Raw genomic sequence first — 26,973 nt, forward strand, 5'->3', positions numbered from 1 at the left:
GACCACACAAGGCGTCCTTACAATCAGTAAGAAGCTAGTGGTTTGGAATGTGAATCTCACCAAAGATCAAGCCCAACACTTAGTCCTTCAAACTTAAATACTACTTCGACTGAGAATGATTCAAGAAAGTAAACAACCATGAAGATAGCCACAAGAATTGCAATAAAACACCAGAACTTCAATATTTTATTGATCTCAAAGCCAAAATAGACAACAATTGCTTGAAATTCTCTCTTCAATGCTCAATCTTGTTACAAAATAACTTTCTGACTATCCAAAAGCTCTAATCTTCTAACTTCTAACTATCTGACTATATCAAAATGAAAAGGAGTGAGGGTATATATAGCATCCTTAATTACAATGAACGGACCAGATCAAAAGAAGATCAATGGCTGAGATTTTGACACCTAAACCCTAATTAGGGTTTGTTACAAAAAGTCCCCTTTTTATTGAACAATATTAAATGCATAGCCAAATATTTAATTGGCACAAAAATCTAGGAAACATAGACTAATGATAATTAAGGTGCCACATCATCTACAACAATCTCTCTTCTAGAACCTTATTCCCTTTCCAATGCTCTTTCTTAGCATATGCAATGAATCTAGACACAATTCCTTCAATCTCAGCAATAGGAATCTCGGGAAGATTCCTCATTCGTTCCTCCAAGTGGATAACCTGATCAAAGGCCTTGAGAAGAGCCGCATCCCATCTAGGTTCGAGTTCTTTGATTTTCTCAATCAGGAGCATAGTAGCGAACATTTGATCCCTTTGCTCATCTGTGATAACATTCTCATCTTTGCAAAAGATGACCTTGACCTTTTCTTCCAACTCTTGAAGATCCACATCTGTCTCAACTTCAATCCTCCTGCCAAGAATAGTACATAACACCTCAAACACCTTGTCCTGAATTGGATGGTTGACTTCTTCAACTTGATTGCATTTGGTGCTGATGTCTTCGAAAAGAACTTCCTTCATCTGGAGTAGAGTTGACCACTGGAGTAAATTATGAGCTCCTCCATCCATTATCTTTTCTTGTGCTAGGATCTTCCTTGGTGTTTGCCTGATTACTTGTAGAACAGGAATGATAACATCTCTAGTGTGGGCAAAGGCGGCTACTGTTATCATTAGGTTGTGGATGATCTCAAGGACCTGGATAGCTCGATGGATTGTCTGCATCATTCTTGTTGCAAATTCAACGGCAACTGTGTGGGATTTGTCAATCCAAGAGCTCATAAGCTAAACCAAGCTCTTGACTCTCTCTGCCTTGCCAACTGATTCAAGGGGAAGTGCTTGCACAGGAGACACTCCTGGATCCTGACGTCCCAAGGGCTGATTGAGATGGCTAAAGTAGCCTCTCCAAGCACTGACCTCTCGCTCAAGCTTTCTATTCTTTTCCATTTCTTCCTTAAGTTTGTCTTTAAGTGCCTCAAATGAATCGGTTGCCTCATCTAGTGCCTGCTCAGCGGTGAGTGGACCAAGTTCAAATGTTTCTACATCATACTCCTCTGCAAGGATTTCACCTTCATACTTGTCCACTGCTGGTGTAGCTATCTGCAACTTCCTGGATCCTGTCTCATCTCTGATCATCTTGGTCATCTTAGTGGCCTTCTTTTTCTCTGTTCCTTCCTGAGAATTTCGTACAAGGCTTTCTAAGTCGATCACAGTATCTTCATCCTCGATCACAATCACCCTTGTTAGTCTCTCCTTCAACCAATCTGGAATGGCAGATCTTGTCTCTCTAACTTGTATCTCTTTAGGCAATGGTTCTTCTTCTCGGAGAGGAGATGTCACTTCATCATCATTCTTGTCTTCATGTAGCTCATTGACTTGGGGAGATTGACTTGATGAACGTTGAGATGCCTGCCCTTCTTCGTGTTTATCATTCTGTACCATTGATTCCATAGATTCCTCGACTTCAGGTACCCTCTTTTCTTGTCCTACAACTTGACTCGTCCTTTTTTCATGTCGAGAAGATGTACCGGATGAGCGATTTCGATTGGCCTCTTGCTTCTTCTTGGAGGGTTCCCTTTTCTCAGGTCTTTCTTTCCTCTTCGCGCCTCTAGGATGAGGATTGCCTTCACTTGCACTTCTGGGATGAGGATTGCCTTCACTTGCGCTTCTAGGATGAGGATTGCCTTCACTTGCGCTTGCTCCTCCTTCTCCTGGCCTTTCCTCCAAAGTAAAAGTCATTGGTATGTTCTGTTCTCTCAACTTTTGATGTTGTACATCTACCCATCTGCGAGTACATGACAAAACTGGAGCCATCAAAGCTTTTAAGTCCAAAACCTCAGGCTCGTTCCAATCTATCCTCACTGCTTTGTCTTCTCGGTCATAAGATGATTGGAGATGTCTGCCACTGTCCTGAACTTGATCGGCCACTCTGTAAACTTTGCATCTCCTGATGAAATCTAAAGGCAATCTGGAATGCATCTTTCTTTTTACTTCTAGATCACTTGAGAGATTCATCCAAAAGTCCTCTACCTAAAATTCATGCTTGTACTTTCTACCAACTGTCTCTTCTATATACCCATAAGGATCAAAATTCTCCCTCAAGGCAAAGAATGAAAATGAATATAAGGCCAACTCCCTTTCTGCATCATCCAAGGCTAGAGCATTAGGACATACCTCAACTGAATTCCCTAGTATGATAGGCACAGGAATTCCATTTCCATGCCTGTGTCTGAATGCCTTCGCATAAGCCGCCAACTGCCTATTCACCTCAAGTAGCACTATCCTGTCTGTCGGATATCTCGGCAACATATAGGGAGGTGAAGGACACCCATGAACTCTAATATATGTAAACTTTTGGAATTGGATGAACCAAGCACCATACCTCTTTACAAGCTCTTGTGCATCTTGAGATAGCCGATTGTGAATCCCGCCTTGCAATATCCTGGTGATGTTCATCGTGAAGGTATCATTGACTAACTTGTAGTCACTTCCAGGTGGATGATGCAAATGAACATAAGAGTCACAAACTCTGACTTCCCCGGGTCCTCTTCCGATCACTCCTCTGTGAGGTAGTCCTGCATATTCGAAACTCCTGATCAAGGCATATATGATGCACGAGCTCATGTGGAATGACTTGGTAGGCTTTAGTCTCCTTAACTGCATGTCCAAGCAATGGCTAATAATTCTAGCCCAATGAATTGTTCCTTTTCCTTGAACTATTACCTGGATGAAGTAGAACATCCACTTCTCAAAATAGAAGGCTTGAGGAGCCCCTATAACTCGATTGAGTAAAGTTATCAAATCTCTGTATTCCTCCTGGAAGTCGATCCTATGTGGTGTGTTGGGAATCTTGCTCAGGCGAGGATGACTTTTGAGTAACCAATTCTTATTGATGATGCTCAAGCAAGTGTCTGGATCATCTTCATACATGGACTTGGCTCCTTCTAAGCTTTTGTAAATCATATCTTTATGTTCTGGAAGATGGAGAGCCTCACTTATAGCCTCTTCTGAAAGGTAAGCCAAAGTGTTCCCTTCCTTGGACACGATTGATCTTGATTGTGGGTCATAATGGTGAGCACACTCGATCATCAGCTCATGGCACTGGACTGCTGGAGGGAAACCGGCCGCTTTGATGATGCCACTTTCAATTATTCTCTTTGCGACAGGTGATGGCTTTCCAATGTAAGGGACCTCTCGAAACTTCTTCACACTGAAGTTTCCCAAGTTGGTATCTCCAATGTTGCTCCACTTTGACACGATCTTGGTCTCCAATTCTTCATTCCTCTGATCTTCCTTCATGAGAGCTGGACGACTAGTGGATGTTCCTGCCTTTGGGGTCGCCATCTTGACACCTACACAACATTTCATAATGAGCAATATATTTTACAACGTAGAAATATAGAGCAGAAAGGAAGATTTAAGCTTTTAATTAGGAAACTTCATGATAAATCTTTGAGTTATCATTTCCTAATTAACTATGCAATTTCAAAAAAACTTGAAGTTCAAAATTCAAAATTTCAACATTGGGACAAAGATGATCACGCCATACCTCCACTTGAGAATTAATTCTAAGAAATGATGCAAAAATAGGAGAATTTGCTAGGCGAAAGATAGATCGAAGTCCTCCCTTTAGCAAAATGTACTTCCTCTAGTCTTCACAAGCATCAATTCCACGACCTCTAGCCTCCAACAAAATTCGCTCCAACTAGACCAGTTTTCGCACTTCTTTCTTGCTCTTCCAAATCACACTTGAAGTAATGAATGAATGATTGATTAAAATTGCTCAAAACACCCCTACTATATAGGCGCTTACCACTTCATTTTCCATAGGCCGACTTGGTAAAATAGAACCCAAAATAAACAAAAATTAATAAAAGAAGAAGGCCGACTTGACAAAATATTAAAATGATACCTCAAGCGCTCTATCTTTTAATTTTAATTTTCAAATGCCTCAATTAATAAAAAAAATCGATTTTCTAAGGCTCAAATTAATTATTAAATACCCATGCACCTTTATTAAATGCCAATTTAATTAAAATTTTTAAAATATTTCGAAGTTTTTAGCGAACTTGGCATCTAATGCGATTTGGAGGATATTAACGCCCAAGCATGGTAAAAAATAACGAATGTCAATAACCTCGCTTTGGTCCCTTGGAGAGGGACAAGAGCGCTCTTGCATTTTAAACCTTGTATTCCTTGCTTTCACGTTCAAAACCTCATCCTTGGCATCCAAAATGGCATTGTTATTTGGATCTTTGAGTTTAATTAACTTGATCTTTAGAAGGATTGTGCCTTAGGACATTTTCGCCCTGGTCCCTTGGTGAGGGACAGGAGCAATTTTCTACTTTTGTCCTTGATCTCTATCTTTTAAATTGCCAATTCATGTTGTGGGGGTAAGCAATGATCCCCATTGTTCATTCTATGCATGCTTAACTCGTTTCCTCAAGGCAAAATAGGCTCTCCCAAGATTTTCGCCCTGGTCCTCGAGTGAAGGACAGGAGCGATTTTTGCATTTGAGCCTTGGATTGTCAATTTTTGGAAGCAATTCCTTGTTCACCATTTTTTAAAAAGGCATTTCTCATCTTGCACCACCTTGCCTTGACGTGATTTTGGAGGGAAATTGTTGATTTTATAAAAATTGCCCTAGTCCTTTGGTGAAGGACAGGAGCGTTCTTTAATTCATTGTACAAACTCTTGATCACATCAACCTCCAATTACCTTCAAAGCATAAAACATCATTCCCCACTCCTTCTTGAGTCTTGGAAACAAAAAATAGCATTTCAAAATGTTAGGCAAATAGGCATATGTGGGGATTTCGCCCTGGTCCCTTGGTGAGGGACAGGAGCGCTTTAGCCAATTGTCATTGAAATTTGTGGTCCTTGCAACTCCATTCCACCCTGAAGCACTTTAAGTATCATTCCAAACTTGTACCTTGGCCTGGATTCGTCCCAATTTGGAGAAAAGAGATAGTCTTTTAGGTTTTTCGCCCTGGTCCCCTGGAGAGGGACAGGAGCGATTTTGCAATTATGAGCTTACCTGTGCTTTGCTAGCCTTCGAAATTACCTTCAATGGACCAACCACGCCCTCTTTCATTCATTTCAAACACGAAACTTGCCTTACCTTTGCAAGAAATTTGCCTTTTTAGAAAATCGCTCTGGTCCCTTGGAGAGGGACAGGAGCGATTATTGTCTTTTGGGTTGATTCCCTCCTTTGTGGTCCACTCAAGTTATATTCAACGGACAAAACACGCCTCCCTTGACCTCTTCAAATCGTAAAATCACTTTAATCTTGCAAGGATAATGCAAATTTTGAAATTCAAGTTCCGGTCCTTCAGTGAGGGACAGGAGCGAATTTTGCCCTCTAGGCCAAATCTTTTCACTTTTCATCTCGAAATTGCTTTGCTAAGGAAGATATCATCCCGTTACAAGCTATGAACAAGAGTTCAAGTTCGAGAAAGGTCTTAAAAGGTGTGTATAAAGAAAATCGCATTGGTCCTTCAGGGAGGGACAAGGGCGAATTTATCTTTTTTTAGACAAAAGCTCCATCATTTTATTGCCTTTAATTAAGCCTGGATGCTCTAACATGTGTAATTCATCTTTCACCATGCCCTTGACGTTTCAATTTGACCAATCAAGGCCAAGAATGACTCAAATAAGCCTTTTCGCCTTGGTCCTTCAGGGAGGGACAGGAGTGAATTTATCTTAATCCTTCAAATTTCATCATTTTCAAACCTTCAAAAATCCTTAAAATCATCAAGTCACGTCCAATTATCTCCCCTGGAGACCCTGCACAAAATAATTTTAAAAAAGTCAGAGACAAATATGCACTAAATAACATTTTCGCCTTGGTCCCTGGGAGAGGGACAGGAGCGATTTCACCTTTCTAAGCTAAAATATCCACAATTTAGGTCTTCAATCATTTCACAAGGCATAATTAGGTCATCTTCAAGGCCAGGAATTAGTTATCTTTGAAAAAGTGGCATGGTCCTTCAGGGAGGGACAGGAGCACTTTCTCTGTTTCAGGCATCATCTTGCCTCCAAAATTTGATCAAAATTTACCTAGGCAAAAATGTACAATTTTATCTTCAAAATGCTAACACTTAGACAAAAGTTGAATTTTTCCAAAAGAACCCTGACTAGACCTAACCTGAGACATATCCGACTTCGTGATAGACTCACCTTACTTCAAAAATCTCAATCTTCGAGAGGATGCGTAATAACTTTCAAAATTTGACTGGACTCGGCTTGAAAATATCCAAAAGAAACCCCTAAGGCTTAGCCCTCGCCCAGACAACTCACTCACTCAAAATCCTAGAAGCAGAGAGAAGAACAGGCAAAACAAAAGCAAAAAGAGGGGGTCCCCATTTTAATGGGGCGATGTGTGAAATGGTCACAACAGGTAAGTACATCGAAGTTTGTGCCACCTTCCATGAGTTAGGTACATTGAATCTGGACATGTTGAGGTGGAGCAATCCGACTGGAGAAGTGATGACTAGGATGCCACCTCGTCTGACACTTGTAACTTGGTAGATATTCAACTTGATGTTGTTGAGAAGCTAGCTTTAATTAATTCATCTGGAACTATCTGCTTCTTCAACGAACCCTTTGCTCTGACTTCTTTTGTCTCTGATTTGCAGGATGTTGATGTACCTCGCCTTGGAATGCTAGATTGGAAGAGGTCGCCCTTGTCCTTGCTTGATCTTCTTGGAGGAGACCGTCCTTGATCTGGCTTGATTTTCCATCTCCGGGATCCCCATTTGATGCCTACACAAAATATTAAAGTTAGTCTTTTGAGCATCAAACCCTCAAAGCATGAAATTTAAGACCTTTCAAAGGTAAAACTTAAGATATTAATTTGAAAAAAGTCATGCTAAATCAAGAATTACACATTTTCAAATTAATAATGAATGGAATTTGGATCTTCAAAACTTAGACTTTACCAAAATTGCAATGGGATCACAATAAGTCTTGAATAAGAACTTCAAAAAAGTAATTCTTCATACCTTCCTTTTGATTGCTTAACTACAAAACCTTGGCAAAAGATGAAAGAAAACCGGATTTTGATGAACAAGCTTAGATTATAGTCCTCCCTTGGATGAATTACACCTCTTCTAGCTTGAAAAAGAACTCCACCTTCCACTAGCTTCTTCAAAAATCTGGAAATTCGCCTTCAAATGTCTTCAAAAAATCTGGAAATTATCTTCCAAACTAGCAAGAAATACGCCTCTCCAATAGCCTTCAAGATGAATTTCGCCCACCTTAGTCTCCACACTTGGTAGAAATTCGCTCCACTCCAGCTAGATTTCGCACCTTCAATTAGCTCTCCAAACTCGCACTTGAAAGGATGATTGAATGATTTGAATTGTGAAACAACACCTCCAATATATAGAGCGCTCACCTTCCACTTACCCATGAGGCCGACCTAGCAAATAAAAGGTGAAATAATAAATAAAAACCCAAAAGGAGTAGGCCGACTTGTCAAATAAAGGCAAATAATGCCTTGTGCGCTCCACATTTAATTTTTAATTTCACAAAAATTAATTTTAAATGCCTTTATAATAGAAATTCAATTTTTTGAGGCCCAAAATTAATTTATTAAATGCCAATTTAATTAAAATTTTTCAAATATTTCGAAGTTGATGATTTTGGCATTTCATGCGATTTGGAGGATGTCAACGTTGGGATATGGCAAAAAATAAAGAATGCACATGTTAAGCGCTCTGGTCCCTTGGAGAGGGACAGGAGCACTTTTTCATTTTTAGGCTAGGATTCTCAATTTTTTAAAGTCAAACCTTTGTTCACCATGCTTTAGGAGTTCCTTCCTATTTCACACAACTTTGTCTTAGCATAATCTCGGAGGGAATTTGTTGTTTTCATAAAAAGCGCTCTGGTCCTTCAGTGAGGGACGGGAGCACTTTTGAGTCCATTGCATGAATTCTTGATCATATTAATCTTCAATTTACCCTCAAGACGTAGAATATCACATTTCACACCATCTTGAGCCTTGGTAATAAAAATATTATTTCAAAATGCAAGGTAAAAGGTCATATTTGGAAAAAGTGGCACGGTCCTTCAGTGAGGGACGGGAGCACTTTTGCCAGTTGTCGTCAAAATTTGCAACTCTCGCATCTCAATTCAACTTCAAGGCATTTTAAACACTTTTTCAAACTTGCGCCTTGGTCTCAATTTGTCCACAATTGGTGAGAAAGGCAAGATAACATATTAAGTGGCATGGTCCTTCAATGAGGGACGGGAGCACTTTGAAAAAGTGGCATGGTCCTTCAGTGAGGGACGGGAGCACTTTTGCAATTACAAGCTTATCTGTCCTTTGCTAGCCTTCGAAATTATCTTCAATGGATGAATCTTGCCTTCTCTCATTCATTTCAATCATGCAACTTGCCTTGCCTTTGCAAGAAATTTGTATTTTTAGAAAAGTGGGATGGTCCTTCAGTGAGGGACGGGAGCACTTTGTCTTGGTCCCTTGGTGAGGGACGGGAGCACTTTTTGTCATTTTGGCATACTTTTTGCTCTTTAAACCTCTCAATTGCGTCCAAGGCATAAAACATCATTCGTCTTTCCCATCCAAGTCAAGTTTTGCCATAAAATATCAAACAAAGAAGAGAAACTTGAAAAAGTGGCATGGTCCTTCAGTGAGGGACGGGAGCACTTTTTGTCATTTTGGTTGATTTACTCCTTTGTAGACCGCTTAAATTATATTCAATGGACAAAACATGCTTCCCTTAACCTCTTCAAATCATAAAATCACCTTAACCTTGCAAAGATAGTGCGAATTTGAAATTCAGTGCTCTGGTCCTTCAGTGAGGGACAGGAGCATTTTTTGCCTTCTAAGCCAAATTGTCTCACTTTTCACCTCGAAATTCCTTTGCTAGGGAAGATTTCCTCTTACTTCATGCTATGAATAAAAGTTAATGTCCAAAAAAGGTCTAAAATTGTGCATATAAAGAAAAGTGCTCTGGTCCTTCAGTGAGGGACGGGAGCACTTTTTACCTTCTAGGCAAAAACTTCATTTCATTGTTTTCAATCAAGTCTGGATGCTTTATCATGTTCATTTCGTCCTTCACCATGCCTTTGATGTCTCAATTTAACCAAACAAGGCCAGGAATGGCTCAAATAAGTCATTTCACCCTGGTCGTTCAGTGAGGGACGAGAGCACTTTTGTCTTGGTCCCTTGGAGAGGGACGGGACCACTTTTTCCTTCAACCTTCAAAATTCACCATTTTTGTGCCTTCAAAATCTTCAAAAGTATCAAGTCATGTCCAATTATCATTCCGGAAGACCCTGCACAAAACAAAATAGAAAAGTCAGTGACAAATATGCATAAAATAACATTTGTGCTCTGGCCCCTTGGTGAGGGACGGGAGCACATTCGTCCTTTTTGGCTAAAATATTCAAAATTTAAGTCTCCAATCATTTCACAAGGCAGAGTTAGGTCATCTTCAAGGCTAGGAATCAGTTAGCAAGCCCTCGCAAAATAAGAAATTGCACTTAGAATGAAATTCGCCCTGGACCTTGGGTGAGGGACAGGAGCACTTTCTCTGTTTCCGGCATCATCTTGCTTCCAAAATTTGATCAAAGTTTACCTAGGCAAGAATATACAATTTCATCTTCAAAATGCTAACACTTAGACAAAATTTGAATTTTCCCTCAAAAAACCCTGACTAGACCTAACCTGAGACATATCTGACTTCCTGACAGACTCATCTTATTGAGTCAATCTCAATCCTCGGGAGGATGCTTAATAACTTTCAAAATTTGACTGGACTCAGCTTGAAAAATATCTAAAAGAAACCCCTAAGGTTTAGCCTTAGCCCAAACAGACCACTCACTCATTCAAAACCCTAAAAGCAGAGAGAAGAACAGGCAAAACAAAAGCGAAAAGAGGGGGTCCCCATTTAAATGGGGCGATGTGTGAAAACGTCACAACAGGCACTTATGCATATTCTGTTCTTCCTTTTGGGTTGTGTAATGCTCCAACCACTTTTCAAAGGGCAGTCATCAGTATTTTTTCTGATATTTCTCAAGACATAATGGAAATTTACATGGATGACTTTACAACCTATGGTTCTGACTTTGATCAAGCATTGGGTAATTTGAAGAAAGTTTTGCAGCGGTGTGACGACTACAACTTGTCTCTAAACAGTTAAAAGTGTTTCATTATGATGGAAGAAGGAATAGTCCTTGGTCATCATATATCTGTACAAGGCATACAAGTGGATCCAACAAAGATTGAGGTTATCCAGCAAATTAATGACCCTGTGAAGCAGAAAGATGTTAGAAGTTTTCTTGGCCATGCTGGATACTACAGAAGGTTTATCAAAGATTTTAGCAAAATTGCAAGTCCCTTATATACATTGCTTACTAAAGATGCAAAATTTAAATGGACCTCAGCATGCAATGAAGCTTTTTTAAAGCTTAAGCATGCTTTGACTCAAGCACCGGTTCTAAAAGGACCTAATTGGTCTCTGCCATTCCAAATCCATACTGATGCATCTGATTATGCTATAGGAGCGGTGTTAGGACAAAAAGTTGACAAGTTGGAAAATGCAATATATTATATCAGCAAGAATTTGCAAGGACCTGAATTGAATTATACAGTTACTGAAAAAGAAATGCTAGTTGTCATATATGCCCTTAACAAGTTTAGACACTATATTACAGGGTATCCAATATTTGTGCATACAGATCATACTGCAATTAGATATCTTATGAATAAGCCATCCATCACCGGTAGACTGGCTCGCTGGTTATTGTTGATGCAGGAATTTGATATCACAGTTGTTGATAAGCCAGTGAAGTCTAATGTTGTTGTAGATTATCTTTCACGTCTTCAATTGTAGGAAGACTCTACAATGATAGATGACACTTTTCCAGATGAGCATTTGTTTCGCATACAGGCTCATACTCCTTGGTATGTTGATATTGCCAACTATTTAGTTGCAGCTAAGATGCCAATTTCTTTTTCTCCTAAGGAAAGAAGGTTGCTAGTTGAAAAAAGTTTTAACTTTTCATGGATTGCTGATTGTCTATTTTATACTGGACTTGATCAAGTTATGCGAAGATGTGTCAGAGAAGATGAAACATATGACATCTTGCATGCATGTCATGATGAACCATGTGGAGGTCATTTTGCTGCCAAAAGGACAGCACTGAAAATACTCAATACTGGTTATTATTGGCCTACACTACACAAGGATGCAGCTCAGTATACAAGGAAGTGTGACAGGTGTCAGCGAATGGGCAAACCTACAAAATCTGATGAGATGCCACTATATCCTCAAATATCTGTTACACCATTTGACAAATGGGGATTAGATTTTGTTAGCCCCATTGATCCACCTTCTAATGACAAATCTTATATCTTGGTATGTACAGACTATGTGACAAAATGGGTAGAAGCTAGAGCTATGCAACATGCAAGAGATAATAAGGTAGCTGAATTTCTCTATGAAAAAATATTTACAAGGTATGGAGTACCCAGGGAAATTGTCTCAGATCAGGGACCTCAATTTACATCAACATTGATAAAAGCTTTGGTCAATGAATATAATATAAGACATAGGAAATCTACTCCATACCATCCACAGTCTAATGGCCAAGTAGAAGTTACCAACAGAGAGCTTGAGGCTATTTTTACAAAAACAATGTCTATCCACAGGAAAGATTGGTCTAATCGGCTTTCAGAGGCAATTTGGGCATATAGAACATGGAAAACACCAATTGGATTCACACCTTTTGAGATGGTTTATGGCAAAACAGCAATGATGCCTATTGAATTTGAGCATAAAACCTTGAGAACAGCTCTACAACTGAATATGACATTGTCTGAAGCACAGAAGGAACGCATTCAGCAGTTAAATGCTCTTGATGAATGGAGAAAGATAGCTGTTCAACAGACAGAGTTGATTCAAAACCAAAGAGCCAGATGGCATGATAAATATATCAGAGAAAAGAAATTCAAAGTTGGTGACTGGGCACTCTTGTATGATTCTAGATATAAGGATGCTATGAGAAAACTCCAAACAAGGTGGTTGGGTCCTTATGAGGTAGAAGAAGTTTTTCACAATGGAGTAGTTCGGTTGTCTACAATAGATCTTGTTCGATTTAAACTCTTAGTGAATGGACACCGACTACGACTTTATCACAAGCCAGCTATTAGAGAAGAGTTTCTGCAGCAGTTTGCTCCTCAAAATGAAATACAAGTTCCTGCAGCAACTGGTATTGTTCCTGCAGCAACTGCAATGATTCAGCAACAATTCATGAGCTTCCTGTTGCACTTAAGCATGATGATAAAGGTGATGTTCCTGCAGCCTCTGCAGTGAATTTATTTACTGTATCATAATAAGATATTTCCATGTGAAATATTGTTCTCCGAACATAAAGTTCCATCCACTACATTCCATCCCACTTTATTACCTGTCACTTCATTTCATTTCGCCATCATTTTCGCCCAATTGCAGGTACGTGTATATTGTACTTTATTTTAATTATGCATTAATTAGTTCATTTTGATTTTAATCCTGTTTTAATCCGCTTCAAACCCGAAATCTCGTCAGCTTGTGTGGACACGTGCTAGGCTAAGTTGGGGGGGGGGGGGTACTTTATGGTCCTTTTTCCCAGTAAGATTTATTATCCCGTACTGATTTCCTAACTGACATTACTTGTGATGATTATTATTTCACGCGAGTGAATAATAAGTTCTGTCGCCAAATTTAAGATATGTAGATTTTAGCCTTTGTGAATCTGTCAAACATTTTGGTGAAGCTGCGGAAGCATCAGAGTAAAAGATGGGTGGTGATCTGATTCGCCATGAACCAACTGTCCATGAAGGGTTGCTGCAGGATGTTTTCTGTGTGCATTATTTCCAAAACCATGGTTGGCTGGATTATTTCTTGAGAATCAGGGATTTCAATGACGAAATAGCTGAGGGATTTCAATGACGAAATAGCTGCGGAATTTATGCATTCTTTTGACGAAGGAGAAGCTACAGTTAAGGGGTTGAGGGTAATTGCTACAGAGCAGCGAATTGCAGAGGTCACAGGGTTGCTGCAGGAAGGAGAACTCTTTCCAGAATCGAAGGATGCAAGGAGTGCCAAGGCAGAGTTCACAATTTCTACTGATAGACCCTTAATGGTGGATAGGCAAGGGACTAGAAGGGTTTCTTTGCCAACACATTGGCCTCAGGTAGCTCTGTATATTATGAAATATATTACCTGTAAAGGACGGTATTCAAATCTCCATTCACCTCACTTCAAGTTACTTAGTCATCTGCGTCATGACCGGCGAGTTAATGTCTCAAATTTCTTGTATCATCTCATTTCTATAAGTGCTAAGGAGACTAAAAAATATGGAAATCGCTCTGTTAGCCATCATGGACTGGTGAAGTTGCTGGTACAACGGTCCCTGAGAGATGTTTCACAGATGGAATGGGGTGTGTTTGAAGATATTCTGCAATTTAGGGTAGATGAAGCCCCTATTGAAAATAATCCGCCAGTTCAAGAAGAGATAGTTCCAGAAGATCTTTCTGGTGAAAATGAGGGTTTGCTGGTTGCTGAAGGAGCTGCAATTATTTTAGAAGAAAATATTGAAGCAGAGCCAATCGAAGGACAACCCTCTACCTCTCTTCAAGGAGGTTCACCTGTTTTGCAGAGGGAAGGAAAAGAATTGGAAAAGGAGGAGTCAGATGAAGAATTTGTTATCCGGCTACAGGAAGTGCATATCCCTCCTGCAGCCAAGAGGTGTCGAACAAAAACAAAAATTCCTGTGTCTGTTTCAAAAGTGTATGTGAGGAGAACGAGAAGAAGAACACAAAAGACTCAACCGGTGAGTAATCCAGTAGAGGTGATTGCAGTAGAAACTTCAGAAAAAGAAAACCCTACAGAAGAGGAAATTCAAGAAATCCAAGAAGAAATTCAGGAAGAAGTTGTAATGGATAAGCTTGCAAATCTGGCTTCAGTGGCATTGCAATGTGAGGAGATTATTGATGATGTTCCACAGCAACCTGAAGAAAACGTGGGAAATATGCCAATCCAGAATGAGGAAGTTATTGAAGAAATCCCACGGTCTAAGGTAGGACCCATAAGAACTCCTTCATCCCTAACTAGCTTATCAATTGCTTTAACATTCTTTAGGCAATGGGAAATAGAGAAGGATAGGTTGCAAGGGATAATTAATAAACAACAAAAAGAGATTGAGAAAAAAGATGATAGAATTAAAGAATTGGAGACTAAGGTAGAAGAGATTTATGGTATGGTTCCTGAGATAATGCAGTGTAGGGCTCCCCCAAGAATTTATGCAGTGCACTTGAAAGAACGATATCTGAATTTCAGATTAAATCGCATAGTAAGGGACCCTAATCCATCCTTGGAAACACTTGAGGAATTCTATCATGCTTATCAAACCTCCCCACATTCTGTAAGGAACCTGTTATGTGAATTATATTTACATAATTATGCTGTACCCCAGGACAGAGAATGGAATCCTTTGTTGTACATTGGGGATATCCATCTCAGAGCTCTAATGTCTTGGATACAAAATGAAATGATTATAGGACCGCAAGCCAGGGAGTTTGAAAAATTGGAACTTGACTGTCCATTGCCATTGAGGAGGGAATCAGAAGCACCCAGGGTTCTGTATTATGATTGGCAAAAGTTGCTAATAAGAGATGATGTTAGAAAGATAGTACTTCCAATGAGAGAGGAAGTCTATCAAGCGTATGAACAATTGGTTCAGACCCACAGGACAATAGCACTAGAGGGACTAACTCAACGTTGGAATCATCTACCAGATCATTTAAAACTGGGAGAACCCTACTCATTACAGAATTTTCATGCAGCTATACAGAGAGCCTTCAAGTACATACAACTAGGAAGGGAGAAATCCAATAATTGGTTGCCATTAATCTTTCAGCCTCCTATCCTTATGTGGCCACTTTTGGCATGCCAACCAACATAACAGAATTATGATGTAGATGTGGAAGAAACAGCTAGATGGTCCAGGTTGGAGAAAATGAAGGGATTTTATTGGAATTTGCCTTCCAAGGGAACTAGACAGGACACTGTTGGTGATTTCAGAGTTTCAACAAAAATCAGAAATTTTCCTTAAAGTTGGGGGGCATGATAAGTCGGTGTATTGACTTGTTTTTTATCAGGACTCTTAGGTTTTTGGTATCTTTTGGGTTGCATTGTGATAGTAAAATATTGTGAATTGACTATATGTAATCCATGTTTTAAAACTGAACTTAAGAAATCATGTTTGAACCTTGTCTGTTAATTCCTGCAGCCATGCCAATTTATTCCTGCATCCAAATGGTTTGTCCCTGTGATATGCGGATTATTTAGGATGATTTCATATGTGAGTTAATGAATGTATTAGTTAAGTAAGATACATATGCATGTCCTTGTATATTGTTTCTGTTTTAGTGTAGATAATAATTGATGTTGCGGTGGAGAATTCTCTTTCGCGCCTAAGGACTGGAGAACCACGTTCAGATAGCTGGAGGTCAAGTTGAAGGAGATTCAAGCGAGCGCAATCTATGGCATAATCGGAGCAGTTGTACTTCACCATTGGAGTTTAACTTCGGTGCATGTTTAAATTGCAAAATATCTCTTTGGCGTGCATAGACTGTGGTTCGGTTTTAGATCCACAGTTCCTGCAGCCAAGCTCTCTGTTATCCCCTTCATCTGACAGCTATCCGCCTCTTCTTCTGGGCGTAACTGGAATTGTCCATTGTAGTTTGTCTTTTCTTTATAATAAGCTCTTCCTTCTTTTCTAAGAGTTAGACAGAATGGAAAGGGATTGAGCAGAGTTTTTTGTCAAGTATTCTGAATTTTCTCTCTTTGAATATGTAATCATCTTTCAGGAAGAAATGAATAAAAATATGTTATTCTGATCTATTAATAGTTCTTTGCTGAGAGTTTGATAGCACTCATCCAAGGGGGGCCCACTTGGTGAGTGATCCCGTGTTTATGATTATTAAAGTTAGTTTTTACTTAGTTGCAGTAGAAGTTCATGACTGGGTTGTTCCTGTAGCCACTGGAAACAGATCCTTTGACTGTTCCTGCAGCCAAGACAGAATGGTGTGATTCTTGTTATTTTCATTAGATCATTTCAGCAGAGTTTTGTAAAGTTCTCATTTAGCCTTTATGATTTCCATTCCTACCTTTCCTGTAGTAATTCAGAATAATCAGTTAAGGAGCTTAGTGCATATATATTGCAGACCCATTTCAAGTTTTACGTTCCTGGTTTGACAACTAAATGAACACCAGCCATGAGAATAGTAAACTCTACCATATGAATGTCCAAACTTCGGATTGAGATTTCAATTAGAGGTATTATTATTGTCATTATAGTTGGGGTAGACATTTAACCAAAGAATCAAATGCATGGTATGCCACTCTGGAGTTCATGGAAAACCCTGAAGGAAACCATAAGCAGAATTGAAGAATTCCCTCCTAACAAACCTTAAAAAGCTCGTGTAGAACTCCACAAAAGTTGGAAACCTTAATTCTCCTTTCCAAATAGTCTACGGGTCTTCGGAATAGGCCAATGGACCACTGAATGCACATCACTAAGAAGGGGACATTACAATCCGCCCTTCCCAAAATTGTTTGTCCTCAAGCAATGCGACCACAACTCCAGAAAATTTTAGACTGATCCACACCCAAGCAAGTACGAGCCCAGGATCCCATATCCGTCTCAAGAAGAACGCACCATGCCGACGCTGTGCCACTCTGATCACATCAGTGAAAACATCACGCCAAAACTGCACTAACCTCCCTTGTAACTCCAAAATGTTACCATCCATGATACTCAAACTGAAAATCCCTGAAGGACTGAAATCAATATCATGCAGCATCTTGTGCCCATAAGGCTCTAAGTAATCAACATCAACAGTGCCACTATCTATCACAAGCTTGGGTGATAGAAAATAAGGTCTACTCAACTCACGATCAAACTCCACAACACATCTCCATATGGTATCTAACAGAGCCACAACTGTCAATGTGACATCTCCAAATCTTCTTGCAAAGAGGAAAGCAGTCCTTTGGAAGAGCTCAACAAACTCATACTCATATCTGCACATGAATCTACTAGCCTCAATTGAATTATTCTGATACAACCATGGAGATTTCTGAAAACTCTTACAGTTCCCACTCCAAGCACCTCGAAAAAGTGAACCAAAGAAAGCAAAGGTTCGCTGTCCCAACCATAAGAAGAAGAAAGGGCATACGGATAACCTCTAGTCAGAGCTTGAACACTTCCCATACACGGATACTGATTGCCCCAACTCGCCATACCTCTCACTTGACACCACAAACCCGTCTTGCCAGGAGACTGTAAAGTCTGAAAAATTGTACACCAGTAGCCCACCAAGTCTGAAATGATTGTCTTTAGATCTGAGTTTAGGAAAATCAGCATCCAAGAAGATGAACAACTGCTGCAACACAGGAAATTGTCGTCCCAAACAACACATCTGCTCATGTCCAAGGCTGGAAACCACCTCCAAGCAAACTCCACTTGAAAACCATTACTTGCATGACCAAATAAATTGCACCGACTCCCCTAAATGAGAGCAAACCATAAAGTGAAGTGGCTAATCTGCAACCAATCAGCAAGCCCAAATCCGAAAATTTGATCCATTCTTTTCCAAAGAAGATGCCCAAGAGTATGCATTTGATCAATGCTCCAATTTTGAAACAATGTCTCATGGTTGCAAATTGCACCTAGATCCCAGACTCTGCAATGTGATCCACCCTCATCACTGAAGTCAAAAGGAATTTTCACATCAAACTTGAAAAGTGGATTAACAAATGTCCAATCAGCATCTGTATCAAACAACGGACTATAAACGTGCTGATTACTATCAGTCATGTTCCACCCAAACATTCTTTTGCTCCAAAATCACTTTTTCTGATCTTTGGGGACAAAGAGCAAGATCATACTCCTCCTGAATGCAATCAAACTCCTCCATTACATGATTGATCTCCTTGGCCATTTCTCTATTCTCTTGCTCTCTTAAATGTTTGAAATCAGCAAACTGATCTTCTACCTCCATTACAATCAACTGAGTATTTTTTATCATGTCCTTTGTTGACTCAAGCTCAAGAGTAAACTTTTCAAGTTTCCTCTCTTTTCCTTGGAAAGCACTAAGGATCTTCTTTGCAGATTCGATGGCCTAACCACGATCTGTGATCAATTGTATGCACTCTGATTTCAATGTCTCCAAAGAGTCTTTGATGAGTTGCAGATTGGGGAGAGCAACTTCATCCTTAACTCCCTTCTGTCTCTCTTCAATTTGAGCCTTCCAATAGAGTTCATCTATCCAACTATGTGTATGGTCAAACCCAGATAAAACTCGCACCTCATTCTCAAAGGACCTCATGAATTTATCCTTCCACTCGTGAACATTTAAATGTGGTGTACTGGTCATTGGCTGTAACTGAAAATCAGAACATTGTTTCTTGTTTTTGCTGCCTGCAAAGCTGCTCCAAGACTCCTTTTCTTCACCACCCACGAGCTGCAATTGCTCAATATCATGAAGAGGATTAGATTGTACTAGATTTCAAGTTTTTGCTTACTACCAACTTCATGAATGGGTACATCAGATTTGTATTTCAAAACTTCTTTAAGCTTTCCTTCATCAAGAACCATATGGTCCTCTAACTCTACAACACAATCTGCTTTTTGAGCCTCATCAGGGTCAAAGGGAAATTCATCCCACACAGGTTCCTTGTCATCACTAGGTGGCAATTTGTGACAATTCCTCCCAGATATTAGCATAAAATGGCTCGAAGATAAGGATGCTGCACTAGAGTCCATTTTGTTGTAACTTAGAAGGCTGGCTATAAGAATTTGGATTGGGCTGATGCAAATTTTATGGTTGGAGGAGTATGGAATAGATCATACCCTTGTACTTGAAGCTTTTGTGTCAAGATTTATTCGTAAACCAATCATGAGATAAATTGATAGATCTGAATAAGAATAGTTGGGGATATCAATAATGATCTAATTCCATATAAAGGTTAGATATCCTTTTGTTTCTAATTTTATCTCATAAAATCAGTCATTGGGAAACTTTTCACATCTAACCTCATCCATAAATGTATGCCATCTTTTTTTTAATTATGTGCTGAGCTAAATATTTTGGCAGCTTTGATTATTTTTTATGTTACTATTTTGCCTATAATACCTTTTCTATAAGCTGTCTGCTGTCTGCTGTTTGGTGAATTTCATGTTTTCGCTAACTTGATTTGGTGACTCATTTTGTTTTGCAGGCTAGCATTGAGGAAGAGGTCAAACAACTGAAAGAAGAAAAATATTCATGGCTCCAAAAAGAGGTAGATATATGTATAAATTTGTAACAAGTTGTTTAGTCCATTGTTTTTTAATACAAGACCCTAATTTATTGTGGCTTGCATCACAAACATAGTTAAGCATGAAAATTTAAGATTGGAGAGTAGATGAAATTTTCTACATAGCCACACAAGCATCCATATAGATAGAAACTATGGCAAATTTGGTGTAGCTTTACTTTTCTAAATTAACATCATTGTGTTACTAGTGTTAATTATCCTAGCACTATTGAACCTTTCTTTGGTGTTATTTGATTTTATATTCCAATGGTTTGCTTCTTCATTAGATTTGGTCTTATAGTCTATAGTAGAAAAACAAGGAAAAAGCTTGCAGATAAATTATTTATTTGATATATATACATAGTGAGTTAGTTCTACATGGAACATTTAATATATTTAAAAAGTTAGTTCTATAGTAACTCCCCAAGGAATCGCTGAAGGGAGCCTGCTGGGTCTTTAGGATCTGCTGATGTAAATATGTAGCCTGCCAGTGGTCCTCCAGACCTACTATCCTCTACATCAATGATTTTTTGATCATGTCCACTTCCCCCAGTCTCCCTGTCTTGCTCTTCTTCAGACATCATCTCATCCTGAACCTGATCTATGATAGGAGCAACCCTATGCTATGTCTCGCCTTGGCCCAGACCACAAGGAAACATCAAGTAATATTTGGAAAGACTAATGACAAGAGTGTAGGCCAAGACTTGTCTTGGACAACCCCAACATGTAGTGTACTTGCCAAGTCAAAAGGGGGTTTGGGGGCAACGCCCCTAACCAGGGTCAAGGGGTAGTGCCCCTTGATCGTGTTGTACCTGCAATGCCCTTCTGGAGTTTTGTCCACCAGATGGAATTTCCATCCCGCCATGGGGCTCCGTATCACTAGACGAAAGTTCAACTCCTCCAAGACCGTCAGATAGTTCCATTCTGCCAACTCCGCCAGGACCGCTCGATGGCAATTCCATTCCGCCAACTCCGCCACAACTACCAGATGGTAGGTCCACTCCGCCATGTCCAGGACCGCCAACTCCACCACGATCGCCAGATTTCAAGTCCACTCTGCCATGTCCAGGACCGCCATGTCCGCCAACTCTGCCGTGTCTGCCAAGACCGCCAACTTCGCCATGTTCGCCAAGACCGCCAACTCTGCCAAAAGGTTGGAGCAACCGTTCCCTTGTCCGTACAAATGCCTCGAACTGTTACCGTATGAGATCTCCTCAGCCGCCAATTCTGTACGGATTCCTCCAAATTTACCCTCCAACTCCGTACAGATTTCTGGCAATTCTGTACGGATCTCTTCAAACTTCTCTGCCAACTCTGTACGGACAACTCCAAACTTCGTACAGATGTCTCCTATCTGTTCATACGGGAGTTCTTGTGTGTGGCCGTACGGATTTCCTTGTGTCTGGCTGTACAAATTTTCATGTGTCTGGCCGTACGGATTTTCCTGTGTTCGGCCGTACGGAGTTTTTTTGTTGTACGGATTTTCCTGTGTTTGGTTGTACGTATTCCCTCCCGCGCGACTTGTTTCCTCTGTTATGGTATAGATTTCGTATGAATTCAATGTTGCAACTTTGTGTACGGAGTTCCAAATTTTTCTAAATTTCTCTACCAATTCTGTATGGACTTCGCCAATATCCATTGTTAGCTACGTATGGATTTCCTTGATCCTCATGCAAATTTTGGTACGGATTTTCTTGCTCTTCACCGTATGGATTTCGTTCGCCCTCGTACGAAACTCTACACACCTCATACGGACTCCTGCACAAAACACTGCTCTCCTAGTATAGACGACCCATCCTGCCTTCGTACGGTTTGTTTGACCCTCCGTACAAATTTCTCTTCCTTGTGTACGGATGTCTTCCGTACGGTCTTTTAATCTCCTCCTTGCGTTGACCTGTGTGGTTTCGTAGGTTGTCCTCCCTCTTTGCTCAATTTTGCCTCCGTCAAAATGTTTTCTTCCTCGGGTACGGGTTTGTACGGGTCACTTTCCCCTTGCCGTACGGGTGTGTATGGATCACTTTCCTCTTGTCGTACGGATGTGTACGAACTTTCGATGCGTTTTGTTGCTCATACGGACTGGGGAGATGTGTACAGTACTTCTTCTCTGGACCAGCTTCGATTTTTCCCTGCTTCTTGTCTGTGTACTTGGCTTTGGATGGCCTTTAGGGTGCTCTGGTACTTGACAACTTGTAATTCCTTCCGGGTGCTTTGTTCGTACTGCCTTTGTTCTTCCTTAGTGGGCTTTTCCCTTCCACTTTCCATCTTCGTACTACCAGATGTATCATTCATAACTTTACATGCTTTCATCTGTTGCTCTTCACGAAGAGTGGTAGGTTCAAGAAAATTGCATGTTGGCGAAAATACCTCATAGTCCTCCATTTGCCAGTGGAATAGTCCATTCAGGGAACTCGTCTCATCTTTAGAGCAATCTTCCACTTCATGATTGGGTTCCATACCGTTTCCACCCTCAGACTCTGAGTCAGATGATGCCAGCTCTTCACTCACCGCCTGGGTCCTCAAGTCAATGACGTGCTTCCTCCCATCACTCTCAATCGAGAGTATGTTGCGCTTCCAATTATGATTTGCCTTGGCAGTAATCAACCATCCCCTCTCGAGGAGTGCGTCGTACGCCTTCTTCTATAATGGGATAACTACAAAGTCCAAGAAAAATTGTTGTGTCCCAATCATTACTTTTTGTGCCATCAATGTTCCCAACGGCTGGATGTCGTGTTGGTCGGCACCTACCAAATGGAAGGTTGGCGGCCAGAGTGTCGGCTTCCCCAGGCATTTCCAAGTGTCTTCTAGCAGTACGTTTACTCCCGAACCTCCATCGACAATGGTGTTTGTCAACTTCTTCCTCATTATTTCCATCTTGACGACCGCTGACTTCCTCCCGATGCTCACCGTCAGCAACATTGGATCACTGGACTCATTCCCTTCAGGTGATGGTCTTCCTGTCAGTTCCTCCTCGAGTGGCTTACATTGTTTCTGGATGACTATTTTGTAACTGACTGTGTTGGCAATTGCCATTCTCAGTTGCGGCATAGTTTGAAGGTCGGATACCTGCACGAGAATAGTGGTCTGTAACATCGGCTTGATGGTAGTTTTTTCTGGTCTCGATCGAAGTGGAGTACTGGTAGCCTGGTGCGAGGTCCTCTGTTCTTCTCCCATCGCACGTTCAATGTCCTCCTTGGCCTCCCGGAGTCTTTCCTTCTCCGTGCAAGGGTCAAGGTACGTGGCTTTCTTACTTTGCAATCTTGTGATTGCCAGTACATCTTCTTCCGGTTCCTTTACCTCTAGCGCATTCATCCCTTTTTGCTTTGGACACTCTGTGTCTTCGTGATTCCCTGGACTGCACCACTTGCACAACAAACTCCCCGCACTGTCTCCATTTTGACATTCCCGCGCAAAGTGACCCCATTCGTTGCATTTCCGACATTGAATCATGGGTCGTCCTTTTGCGTCGTACTGAATTCTACTCCTTGGCATGTTATTGTTGGACCGGTTGTTACCCCACCGGTTGTTACGGTACCCTCCAGGAGAGACGTCCGAGTTTGCTGCCGGCTTTAGAGGTGTCGCTGGCGGTGTGACTTGGTCGGGCTGGGTGAAGAGCACTTGGGTGCTCCGTGCTTTCAGGTTGTACGAGCATTCCTTGATGGAATGTCCCATTACTTGGCAGATGTCACAAAAGGCTTTACGAGGGCAACTCCCCTTAGTGTGCCCTTCTGTCCTCCAGTCGGTACACCATAGTTCCTTTACCTCTTTGTCATTTTCTTTGTCAGCCTTTAGTTCTTTCATTATTCTTATCATATCCTTTCAGAGTGCTTGTACGGTTTTAGACTCCCTGTCGCTGTCTTCATCCGTACTATCGCCATCACTCACCCGACGCTTCCCTCGGGATGTCTTATTTTCACTTTCAATATCCATTGCACGGTTGTATGCTTCGTCATATGAGGGCGGAGGGACCACCTTCATCTTCCGCCTGACGGACGGTACCAACCCTTCGACAAACCATCTCTTCTTCAGGCCATCACCCGGCTGGTTCTCCATTTTGTTCAGTAGTTCCCTTAGCCTTTTGTTGTAAGCCCACACACTTTCACTTTTTCCCTGCTTGGTATTGTAAATTTCTGCCACGATTTCATTGTCATCACGTAGGAGTTTGAACTCCTCCTGGAAGGCCTTCTTCAAGTTGTTCCATGATGTTTTATATTGCGCATCCAGATCCATATACCAATCAATTGCTATTCCTTGCAAGGTGGTCGGAAATGCCTTCAACCAGTAATCGTGGTCGTCTTGGCCGTTTGCCTCCCAGATGGTTACACATGTTTTGCAATGTCGTACGGGGTCCTCTGACCCGTTGCCCATGAACTTTGGAAGCTTCTGTTTCTTTGGGGTGTGTGCCATTGTCTTCGTCTGGAGGGTTTTGTGTAATGCCTGGAAATTATTATATGCCTGGACATAGAAAATATCTCATTTATATCAATAAAAGTGTTTTCCACCAGATATTTTCGTAGATTTAGAATAGTTATATTAGTATATTAGTGATTCATCTTTGTATTGTAGACATTTTGAAATGATTTAACTGCTTGCATCTTCCACGAGCCTTCTACGCGTCCACCCCCGTCCTTTGCGCTTTGGTCACCCTCGCTCCTATAGTCTCTCCTTCTCGGAATTTCTGGGTCTGACCCTCCTATTTTGTTTTCCTCCATCCTGGACAAATTCCCGATGTGGAACAATGTCATTTCAAAGATATTGGTGATCTCTTCGTGAAGATCCCGTACCGCCTCCTCTCCTTGTTCAGAGTACTCTGACGGACTACTCTGCGACTCGGCTTCAGAGTCTTCACTCGACGTTGAGTGTGGGGCCTGGTCGGCGAGATCCTCCTCCGCTACGTCTGTAAGTGGCAGGTTCCTAGTGACCTCCTCCAACTCCTTCCACTTACACGGTCTCTGTCTCTCCCGACTATGACTCCGACTCACAGTCCGGCTCCTACTATGACTCTCTGGGCTCCTTGAGTCAGCAACTTCCCTCAGCCGTCGTCTCTAATCGACCTGTTCTTTTATGTGGAGGGATCTCCTTACGGTTTCCTTGTCTACTTCTTCGGTGGTAGTGGTACGTTTGTCTTTGTTTGGCCGTAGGGGCATTAATTGCCGGGAGTACGGCGTCGGCTCGTATCCCTTTCCTCTTTCTCCCTACGTTTTGATGTGAGTCCACCTCAATAACTAGAAGGTGAAGTGTCAATCATGGAAGAATATCTGTTGAATATTTTTCATGGTTCTTTTCATTCCATGACATTGTTCATATATACTTAAGTAGCAGTTAGAAAGCAAGAAGATAATAAGCTGGTCATCTCCTCTGAGAGAATACTAGGTACAGAACAGACCGATTGATAAAGTTTTTGTTTCAATTTTATATCTTTCCTATGAGTCAGTTTCGAAAGCTATTTTTATTCTAAATTCTCGTTTAATATTTACCTCCACATAGAAAATATCTCATTTATATCAATAAGAGTGTTTTCCACCAGATATTTTCGTGGATTTAGAACAGTTATATTATTATATTAGTGATTCATCTTTGTATTGTAGACATTCTGAAATGATTTAACTGCTTGCATCTTCTGACAGAGTGAGCCTTCTTTGGGAGGCGTGAGGGACCAATCTAGAGTGATGAAGGAGAGGTCTCTTTTATGAAAGTAAACCTGCTCAGCCTATTGATAGAACTTGGAGGCTCAGAAGTCCTTATGAAGTGTTTTGCGAATCCAATGAGGGATTGCTATGGAAACACTTGAGTCAACTGTTCACTTAAACTTGGAGGAATCTTAGGAGAAGGCCGACTTCCTTTGCCTATTCTTGTGCTAATCTACTCATAATGTAATAATTGCCAAGGGAAAGGGATAGAGGGAATTCAAAGGTTTAGAGATAGGATAAGAGTTAGAGAAACCCAAAAGAAAAAGGAGGTGATGTACCAAACTAATTTTTTTTAGAGATAGGATAATCATATAGGTTAAAGAAACAAAAGAAAAGGAGGCAGTGCACCAAAATAATAGATCAACTTAGTGTTGTTGGGGCTCATACAAACAATGTTTTCAGTCATTATGTAAAAACAAACACATTCAACCACATGAAATAGAAATATTGTAAACATCACACTTTCACATAATCATGCCATACCTACACAACCGGAGGATCATAAGTAGGCACCTAAGTTGCCAGGTTCGGTATGGGGTTAGGAACTTAGGTGTCATTTCCGCTTCACAAGAATGAAGGACTTATTGAAGACCCGTAGCCTATCTCTATTTTCCATAGGCTAGGAGACAGTGAGGGAAATGAATTCATAATAGCATTGTAATTTGGGCCTAATCATTGTTTGAAAGGGCAATTTAAGTGTTATTATTGAGAGAGACATTATGAGGCTTATGCATTTCTTTATCTAAAAAGTACTTTTTAAAATTTGACTTAGAGGGAAAAAGTGAAATATTATAGGGACTGAAGTGAGTTGCCTATATAAGAAAGGCAAGCATCCAAATCGATTATTTATCTTGATTCAGTTTTCAAATTTGAACACTCAAAGATGAAAACCCTTGGTGGGCGAATTCTAAAGGACAAAACCCTTTCAAATTAAATGGATTTGGGGACAAAACCCTCATATCCATTTGTGGTGATTCTAATCAAGGATTGCATTGGTCTTCATTGTTGCAAGCATTTTGGCTCATTTTGAGAATCAAATTACCCTATATCAGCAAACCAGTTTTTATGCAAGGTTTCTGGAAGCAAACATCATCTTTTCTTGTAGTCTTCCCCTTCATATTAGCTGTGCCTTAAGGCTTTATTGCCACACGTGGATTTGACATCATTCACAGCCCTATTGGCGGCCCTAACACCAGTTGTATGGTTTATAAGCTGCTTCTGTAGCTTCTTTTCAGTGGCCGTACTGTGGCACCAAGGGTTTTTAGGCCGTTTCTAGCCTTTATCAGCATCATCATAGCCTTATTGTCTTTGGCTGTTTCCAGCCTTGCACCTCATTTCTCACTTACGTACAGCAATTTGGCAACATTTTGGCTTGCCTTTTAAGCTGTACAGTTGGTTTATCATATACTGATTTATTGCGGCTGTTCTATGCCCCAATTTTGTAATGTCCCCTATTGAGAC

At 40.6% G+C, this 26,973-nt stretch overlaps 1 protein-coding gene across 3 annotated transcripts in view; it reads left to right on the plus strand.

Annotated features, from left to right (window-relative positions):
- Positions 1-26,973, plus strand: part of LOC131060178 (putative WEB family protein At1g65010, chloroplastic) — a 235,012-nt gene that overhangs the window by 48,340 nt on the left and 159,699 nt on the right. For all 3 annotated transcript variants that reach the window (XM_057993319.2, XM_057993317.2, XM_057993316.2), the window contains one exon: positions 19,748-19,810. In XM_057993319.2, coding sequence (XP_057849302.2) covers positions 19,748-19,810 — 63 coding nt within the window. The remainder of the gene's footprint in view (positions 1-19,747; positions 19,811-26,973) is intronic.

The sequence above is a fragment of the Cryptomeria japonica genome, chromosome 7, assembly GCF_030272615.1.
Source record: "Cryptomeria japonica chromosome 7, Sugi_1.0, whole genome shotgun sequence".
Taxonomy (NCBI): Eukaryota; Viridiplantae; Streptophyta; class Pinopsida; order Cupressales; family Cupressaceae; genus Cryptomeria; species Cryptomeria japonica.